Here is a 9,543-nt window from a genome sequence, read left to right as displayed (position 1 = left end):
CAATCGCAAGTTACACAATTTTAATGCTGTATTTTAAATAATAGACAATTTGTACCCTCAAGTTACACAATATTTTGGTGTTGTATTTTAAATAATAGAGTAGAGATCTTAGGGTGCTTCCCAATCTTGAGTTTGAACATTAGAAGAGTCCAATTGAAGACATCGTATTAGACAATGACAACAGAAATAGTTCATTTGAAATGGTTTTATATACAACCCTTCCTAGAATGAAAATTTGATGTACATGTTGAACTAAAAGTCCACATAATTCTTATAAACATATTTGTCTTTTGAGGATGTAGTCCTTCAAAAGTTTCGGAGGGTTTAAATAATTTGCCACATATATATATAAATTCATTCTTTTTCTCTACATGGGTTTCTTTTCTTTTTTCTCTTCGGCTAATTCCATACGAAAGGAAAGAAATTGGAATAAATACTTTTCCTAAGAGAAAAGTGAGAAAATTGGAATTGGATGTTGCCCAACCACCACCACACTTGAACTTCTTGATACGGTCATGTAAACAGCCGATCTTGTTCAGTTTTTTGTAAAATGTACTATAATAAAAATGATACCAATATTTATTAGCAACTTTTATAAAAAATAAAAAAATTATATGCAAAATAATGTCTAGGATCCAAAAAATTATACTAAACCTTGAGAGTCCCTCAAATAACTCTAAATTTACACTAAGCGACCCTCCATAAGATTATTTTGCAAATTTCACGCTTACATGCTGTTAGTTAGATTGTGAAAAACAGACTTTTAGATACCCACAAATTGCAGTTAGAAAAAAATTAGAAAAAGCACCTTCTGATGAGGATTACCATTCATTGCACCTTATAATCGGTATTCTTGTATTTGGCTAGTCTTTATGTTATAATTGGTCTTCTTGTATATGGCTAGTCTTCATGCTATCAAGATACATTTTCACACGAGCTGGGTTCGTCTCAAATATAAATGGCATCCCTCTTATCTGAAAATTCACGACATATCACATAAGTTTAACATTTAATGGACCGCAGATATATGTGTGTTCATATATAAATATATATATATATATGTAATATACACATTACATGAAATTACTCAAATTACTGTTATGATCACCCAAGGGTCCTATATAAATACTAAACTGATGCTGTTCAAAATAGAGAGATATCAACAAGCAGGTTTCGATTTTAATTATTTAATTACAATTTGAGACCTACTCTTGTATTCTCAAATGAAATGAAAGCATTTTATTCTCTTCTAACCTCTCAAGCTCATTCCACAAAGCATTTAAATGGGGTCGAGTACATTAGATTTTATTTTCATTTTATCCACTTCCAGAGTGCCTGAAGAATACTATTTACCAAGGCAGATTGACAAGGAACCAAAGGAACGTACCTCAATCAAGCAACTGGAATTAATGTTAAGACTCTGCTGAGGGCCTACTTCTTTGTTGTTCACAGATATTGAAAACCTGCTGCTAAGGTTTTTCAGAGAGAAAGATCCACCCTTGTCCATCTTTATGATGGCCTACAAAATGTGAAGAAAGATCAAACTTACTTCTAATGGTAACTGTTAAGATGCCTTAGCAAGACAAAACAAAGACAAGATACCCAGAAAATAACCAATGCACAACCACACACACCCTCTCCCCTACCAGCCCGGGATGAAATAGAAAGGGTATCATCTACTCCAATTATGAAGTCTCCAATTCTGGTTAATGCATAATGTATGCATAAATTTAAGCATCGAATGCCTCATGTAGTAGCATTTTCATTTGGTGTATCTGGGTGAGTCCAGTGTGATCAAAGAACCTCTTACCTGCCTCCGGGATATCTTATTGGAGCGGCCCTCTCTTCCCAAATCAATGTCAACAGGGCTTTCAAATGTTGCTCTACCTAATAACACCTGCAGAATTTTTACTTAGGGTTAATAAAAGAATCAGCTGTTGAGTGACTTGATGGTGACCAAGTACCAAAAAGTTTTCAAAGATTACTCTCCAGAACCTCTATGCATGAAATTATTTCAAGTTAAACACTTTACATGTTACAGGTGTGGAAGTTTACGATTCTGGCCAACTCTCCACAAAAAAAAAGAAAAAAAGGAACAAAAGACCAATAAACCAATAAACCGAAAAGCCAAAACAAAATAAAGAAATGAAAAACAATGAAACAGAATAAAAATTCTGACTCTTATATTTCTTTCATGTCTTATATATAGACCTATCGTCATAAATTCAACTAGATTAAATTTATCATAGTACTTAAATCTGATTTCTGAATCCATCTCTTAAAATTGAATACAAATTTAGCCAAAAAGTTCCACTTACAGCTCTTAATAATATGGCAAAAACAAGGAAGATTCCTAATGAGAAAAAGTACAAGGGTGCAGCCAGAGTGATAAAACTGGCCTACCTCGGGTTTCTTAATATAATGCTTCGAGCGTCGCCCATATAGAATGGCAAGTGCTCCATGAGATGCAATAGCTCGTTGCATATAAGAATGAGCACTCTGCTCCAGCCGTACGATTGCCCTCTTAGTCTCCTCATGCTGATATCTTGAGACTGCATGTATGCAGAGTTATAATTGTAAGCCATGAGAAAGAAAAAAAAGAAAGTGGGGGGAGAGAGGAATACGAAGAAATTGAAGAGCACAAAACAACAAAGGTGAAGAAAAGAAAAAGACATTGGGCTGAATCATACAAAGGCGTACATTTTTCAGAAGCAACACCAGCTTTTATTAGTAATCTGGGATTTAGTAAGAACGCGGCATGCATGATCACATTATTTGAAAACAAATGACCAATATATATATATATATATATATATATGGATATAGATATGAACAAGCAAATATTTGCATATCATCTCCTGTTGAAGAAACTGAGATCTACCCAAGAACATGAGTTACAATCTAATAATTGTAGGAATTATTGTCCCAATTCTATATACCAGTGCAATTCTTGAAAAAAAATCATATTCAAATTGTTTTGTCCAGCTATTATAAATATTGTAGTCATCCGTAGACAGTATATATCACATCTCCTAAATGCTTTGATAAAAGAAAATAAAAGACCAAGGAAAATAAAAAATCACACACTTATCTCCATACATTAATAAGTCAAGCATAAATAGTGTGCCTAATTGCTTCAAGAATCAGGCATAAAAGTACAAAAGCACTAAGCTCGGTTATTACCTTCTTCACTAGAATGCAAGTCCTGTTCATCTGGATCCAAGTCCATGTCAAGTACCTGCAGGGGAAAATAAAGTTATTATAAAATCTAAATAAAAATGAAACAAATCACTCCAAGCAACTAAGTCTATTTTTCTGCTATCAGAAATATGGGGATTTACCATTGCCTCAATATCCGAATAACAAGGTATGTCATCTTCTTCACTCTCATGAAGAACCCCATCCTGCTCTGCTGTTGGATTGTCTAGAAGTGGTTCAAAAACAGCAGTATTATTCATGGGCGTCAACTCTGCATTTATAGACTTCTCCTGATCTCTGGACCCATCATGTTCCTCTTTGATACCAATGGCATTTGTGTGTGGATAGTTTTTAAAGCTTGCAGAACCTAAAGCTGGTTTCTCTAAAGAGATATCAGTTGAGTTGAGATGCTTGGCCATTAACATTTCTCTGGTCTCTTCCTTCAGAGGCTCTTGGAGTGTCCTTGTGCTTGAATTTGCAGAATTTAGACCACTACTAGCAATACCTGCAACCTTGGATGCCATATTAGCCGAGTCAGACTTAGAAGCTGCCAACTTAACCCGAAAACTACCAACTGAAGGATTCAGACCCATTTCTTGTGAAACATGTTGAGAAAATACACGAGGATCTCCAGGAGGTTTTCTTTCTTTATGCATCAAGTTAGGTCCTCTATCACCAGTCCGTTGATTGCTACTGAAATCCTTAACAGATGAAGAAAGTGGTCTAGTTGTTTCTTGAAGCTTCACTTCTGCTGTAGACAACATCACGGCTGGTTGATTTGATATAAAAACATTATCATTGCATGGAACTACAGGGTCCTCAGTATTTAACACGCAGCAAATAACTCCTCCTTCTAATTCAGGAAATTGAAGGTTTGAAGCTGATATAGATGATTGCATCTGGTTCGGAGAATTGAATGATATTTGTTCAGCACTCTTATGACACTCCGTGTCATCATGTAGCTCTCCAGGACATGGACCAGATGAATTCATAGTACACATATCTGGATCTATTGATGTTTCAACTTCTGTTATATTGGTCATCTGATCTTGACCAACATCATTTGGTGAATTCAACAAAAGTGAGCTTAGACCATCATAGTAAGACTTATCAATCATATCTCTTCCATCAGTATCCATACACATGAGCTCCTCATCATTGAAGTCTAAAAGAGAATTGGATAGTTCGGCCAAATAATTGTCGGTGTCATCATGAACTTGAAAATTATCATAGGCCGATTCCATTTTCACCTTGACTTCTGAGTGAACATCAAAGCCAGATGTTCTTGTATTCCTAGCATCATAATCATCAGGAAGATGAAAAGAATCTCCAGAGCATAGATCCCTGTCTCCAAGACAATTATCCACTGGCATCCTGGGAAGTGGAGATAAATACTCCATGCTGTTAAATGGTGCAATAGATCCTGAGACAGAGGAATTAAAGCCCTTATTCCCTTCAAATTCAGGACACATGTTCAACTGATCACCATCAACTTGATTGAAAGCAGGAGAGTTTTTTACTTCTATTTCAACCCCTTGAAAGAGACTGGCTGCCAAATCTGTTGGTTCTCCCATCTCCTCAACCCCAGAGACATTTCTCATAGAAGGCATATTTTCTCCGAGAACATGAGGAATTTCTTCAAGCATGTTATTTTGCTCAACAGAAAAGTTTTCTTGAGCTGGGTTTTCAAGACCTGTGTGGAAAGTATGGATAGTCCCATCATCAGCATCCATCAGATCATTTGGAAAAGCACAAGTCATATTATCCATTTCTGAAACCTCAAGCCCAAAAGGGTTTGAGACTGCATCTCCAAGCATGCAATTTGTGGATAAAGGTTTGTCTCCATTTCCAACATAATTACTATTAGTAGGGCCAACAAGAAGAGTGATATCCATGGAATTAAATGGCTCGTTACAGATCCTTTTACGCAAATCATAGTAACAACTACGAATACTTTCCACTTTTCTCTTCCCTGTAACACACTTGTTCTCTTTTAAATTTCCAAATCTATTGAACTTCGATGGAAGCATTGAAGCAGAACGCTCAAACTCAATCATTAGAGCAGATGCTTGAGCAGAAATAATTGGATCATAAAGAAGAGTAAGCCATCGATCTTGCAGTTCTCGAACAGTAAATTTTCGAGAGAATTGCACTGCACCCTTAGCAAGTGACTCCAAAGAAGCACCAGCCTGGAAAAATAATAAAGAAATATAAATAAATCCAGATGAAAATTCCTAGAGCAAACTTAGGTGTTCCATGAAACAAATGATAGCAATTAGTCAAAGCAATGCGATTCAAATGAAAAGGTAAACGGCTCAGGGACAAATATATTATTTTGCATTTCCCAATATCAACCTATAATTGTTATTATTTTCTTTTTTTGAAGCTGAATGATTAGCTCTGGAAAACATATCCGTGAAAAATAAACATATGAATCCACTGGCTATGTTCATTACATATCTTTATATAACAATCATGGGGACTTGAGCCTGGAACTACTCACACACACACTCGACCACTCAACCAACTTATTTATTTTTCAAGGAGAACAAATATCATACTTAATAGTTTTAATGCTTCCAAGGTCTGAGTTATGTACTTTCCTATATGGCTATGTTTGAAACCAATTTTTTGTTAAGGAAAAAATTGTGAAAGGAAAGACAATTAAAAAAAAAGGAAGTTGTTATCCTAAATTTCCATAAAATCTTCTTCTTAATTTTTCTCCATCTCAATTTATATCCGCTATGGCTGCTGATACAACTTAAAAGCGAGACCTTTCACTCTACTCCTACTGTTAAATTTTTTTTCAAAAAAATATATTTATTAAAGTTTGGATGCTCTGTACTTATGTAAATTTAAATTACACTCTCTTCCCATAAAAATCTCTTTTTTTTTTTTTGTTTAAATCTACACGAGAAAAATTTGTTTACTTTCTCTTGCAAAAACTAAGTTCCATACAGAACCTTAAGAGTTTAGCTATTTCCATAACTCTTGGCCATGTACATTTAAGATCTTAGCAGGAGGTCAAACAATCTTTCCCTATTACATACCCAAAACAAAGGAAACTTTTCGAAGGAACTGGATAAGATACCAAAACCATCTATGACATGACGTATTCAGACAACCAAGACGCCTTAAACCCAACCAAACACATAAAAATAAAGCCGTGGGAAGTAAAATATGGGGATTTGATGCATAGAAAGCCTTGCACCCGTAAGAATTGTTAAGTGGGGCACCTGTTTTCAGTTTCAAGCATCAAAATGTAAAAGCAGATTTTTTAAGCTAGAACATTACCCTCACTCAATGGAAGACATACCTAATTGGAACTATCTACTATAGACATTCCACTCCATTCCAATCACATACATTTATCAGCTAAAAGGATACAAGTTAAGGGTATGGAATAGGTCTCTAAAAGTGATTTCACACATTTTCTAACCCTACATTTAGCAATAGCATAAGTCAAATCCCTTGATTCAAAAGCCTCAATTTTGCCTTATCACAAAGCATAGTTAAAAGACATCTTAAGAAGAACCACTTCAAACCCCGAATACATCACCAACTTACAAATATACTTTTTTTTAAAAAAAAAAAAAAAAAAAGCTTCAGCACAAGAAGGTAAATATTCACATAGATAATTAAATAAAAGCAGCACAAAGCTACAAGTATGAACTAAGCTAGTAAACTAGAGCGAGCTTTTAAATAAAGAAATTGAGCAACAACAAGTAACAATGGCGAAGTGGAGGCCATAGTTGACAACACTCAATCAGGTTTATGAAATTACCTCGACGGAATTCTTGAGTAAAAGGTCGTCTTCAGGAATCCAAGGAGAGATGGAAGCAAGCGCACCCATGGCTGGACCTCACTAAATTTAATTTAAAATATACATAATAAATACGTGACATTTTCAACAAAATATAAGAGCTTGCTTTGTTTTGTGTTCTTGGAGATAAACTCCTCTTCTTGAAGAGAACAGAATATATAAACCGAAATGATTAAGAGACTGAGCAGTGTGAGATGATAAAGAGTAAGCGTGGCCGAGTGGCTAAAGTGGGTGGTTACCTGATTGAGAGAGTGCGGTGCGGGCGTGGCTTAGCGAGGAGGAGAATGAGGACAGAAGAGAACCGCCGTGGGAGGCGAGGGGACTGAGAGGTACGACGAACCAGACCACCGTGGGCGAGAGAGAGAGAGAGAGAGGCTGAGCGTGAGCCGTGACCGTGAGGGTAGGGGCGGCTGACAGGGTTTAGTTAGATGAGGTTTTTCTTTTCTTTTTAAACAAATTAAATATTATTATTCAATTAAAATGGAAGCAAATAATGTTACAGAGAGATTAACTAAATAAATACAGGCTAATCAAGTCAAGTATATGAAAATAACTCCCATTAATATATTAAGTCGTTTTTTAAAGATATTACAATCAAGTAATAGTAACCCTACTAATGACTTTATCAAAATGTTTATGTCCTTTCACGGCCTGAATAAGAGAAAAAACCATACTAAAATTGGTAAAAAAAATGCTCGGAAGATAAAGTAAATAATATTAGTATTCAACTAAACAACTTTAAAACAATACCGAAAAAAAAAAAAAGATAAATGCAGCAGCAAAGTTTTTTTTTTTAAGGCCAACTCCAAGATAACACCAAATTTGAAACGTGATTTTATATCAAATATAAATATTATTGTATGTTTGATATATACATACAGTAGTCCTTTAAATTTGAGATAATAAAATTATTTGGTATATTTTTTTACTTTTTAAATATAATACTAATAAAAGTGTATATATATATTATAATTATATACTTTTATAAAATAATATAATAATATTTTTTTTTTTGTTTTTTATTTTTTTTTTTGTAAATTTTAGTGTTGTGGTTGGAATAAAAAAAAAATATATAGCAATAAAATTATTTAGTTTTGAAGTTGGTGTTTTGTATTTGGTGATATGGATGGAAGATTTCCTGCCATTATAGATAACACAGAACCAATAGGTTCAAACATTAGAGCAATAAAGAGACTCCATACTCAGGCTACACACCTAGGAATCCCACACAAAGGACGCCTAAGCAAACCAAACTACTACACCAGCCATGTTACACAGAACACCACGGCCTAACTGCCTCCCATGGCAAAACTACAGACACACAAAGCTAAACAACAGAAGCAGCAGTAGAACTACTTAAACAGATCAACAAAAGGAAGCACCAGGACCTATCCGGAAGAGCTCCTGCCGACCGCCACCTTATGGGTGGTGGACTGCCTTGTAGTCGTTAACTAAGAAACCAGACCTAACTAAAGGCGCCCCCATGCACCGTACGCACAAGCTAAGCCCAAAGGTCATGACCCATCGCCATCGACCATGGCTAAGAAGACATGAACAAGCATGTGTACGACAAAGCCTACAACAAAATACTAGAGATAAATGACTTTTTACCGCCATACCCACGAGCAAAAGCCGACCACAACCGGAGTCAAGGAAACAAAATCGTCGCCCAAAGAAAAGAGAAACCATAATCGACGATGTGACGAAAACCCTTCCACGCTAAGTCAAGACAAATGAGAGTTTAGTTAGATGAACTTTTTCAAATAATTATATACTAGTACATACTTAAAAAAAATAAGCACAACTTTTTAAGACAAATTATAATACACACATACATTAACTATATTTACTTTCAAACAAATAAAAAAAACTATATCACCATTAATATTCATAACAATATTATATAATACAAAAAGTCCATTTGACAAGTCAAAATTTCACTAAGGACTCTTAGTTTTAAGAAGTTATACAAAGGAACCCCCAAATTATTAAAATGATCCCTTGAATTCAAATTTAGTCAAATATTTTTCCAAAAGACTAATATATCCTAAGTTTTTATGAATTATTTAATTTTAATTATATTTAATCATTTTTATAATTAGAAAATCAAATTAAATTTTAAAATAAAACTAAGTAAAAAACAAAAAAAAAATAGTTTAAAAAGAATAATTAGAATTTATATCATCCCAATTTTTATTAATAAAACAAAACAAAATAAAATATTTTATAACTTATAAAAATTATACAAACTAAAAACAAAACAAATAACCCAAAGCTAAATCTAAACAACCCTAAACCAATATTTAGTTGGATAAGAGGTCCGCGGCGGCAAAGGCTTGGGGTTGGAGGTGAAGATCGAAGTTGGTGGGTGTTGGGCTTGAGTTTCTTGGCCACGAGCAGCAAGGAGCTTGGAGTCGGAGGTGAAGACCAAAACTGCTAGAGTTTGGGTCGAGTTTCTTGACAACAAGTGACGGTGGTGCAGTCAACAAGGATGAAGGCGAGGCAACATCGGGGTTGGGGCT

General features: G+C 34.8%; 1 protein-coding gene across 3 annotated transcripts; it reads right to left on the bottom strand.

The window, feature by feature from the left end:
* Window positions 1-462: 462 nt before the first annotated feature.
* LOC133778281 (uncharacterized) lies at window positions 463-7,467 on the bottom strand. Of its 3 annotated transcripts, XR_009869077.1 has the most exons (9): window positions 7,261-7,467; window positions 6,983-7,063; window positions 3,342-5,387; window positions 3,184-3,238; window positions 2,404-2,552; window positions 1,811-1,897; window positions 1,388-1,519; window positions 809-974; window positions 463-555 (listed from the first exon to the last, which is right to left on the bottom strand). XR_009869077.1 is itself a non-coding variant. In XM_062218159.1 (8 exons), the coding sequence occupies exons 2-8, from the start codon at window positions 7,049-7,051 to the stop codon at window positions 876-878; spliced, it is 2,637 nt and encodes an 878-aa protein (XP_062074143.1). In that variant the 5' UTR covers window positions 7,052-7,063; window positions 7,261-7,467; the 3' UTR covers window positions 463-875. The 3 variants fall into 3 exon arrangements, 2 of the variants coding, with proteins under 2 accessions (XP_062074143.1, XP_062074144.1); XM_062218159.1 differs by having other exon boundaries at window positions 463-974; XM_062218160.1 differs by having other exon boundaries at window positions 463-974; window positions 6,983-7,053.
* Between the last annotated feature and the right edge of the window lie 2,076 nt (window positions 7,468-9,543).

The sequence above is a fragment of the Humulus lupulus genome, chromosome 5 (genome assembly GCF_963169125.1).
Source record: "Humulus lupulus chromosome 5, drHumLupu1.1, whole genome shotgun sequence".
Classification (NCBI taxonomy): domain Eukaryota; kingdom Viridiplantae; phylum Streptophyta; class Magnoliopsida; order Rosales; family Cannabaceae; genus Humulus; species Humulus lupulus.
This window is presented reverse-complemented; position numbering and strand designations above follow the sequence as displayed.

What these genes read in the sequence shown, in the direction of transcription:
- LOC133778281 (XM_062218159.1), bottom strand. Translation starts at nt 7,051, where the DNA reads ATGGGTGCGCTTGCTTCCATCTCTCCTTGGATTCCTGAAGACGACCTT. An exon ending in CTTGCATTCTAGTGAAGAAG is followed by an intron (nt 2,553 to 3,183) that starts GTAATAACCGAG and finishes GCATACATGCAG; the next exon opens with TCTCAAGATATCAGCATGAG. An exon ending in ATTATATTAAGAAACCCGAG is followed by an intron (nt 1,898 to 2,403) that starts GTAGGCCAGTTT and finishes AAAATTCTGCAG; the next exon opens with GTGTTATTAGGTAGAGCAAC.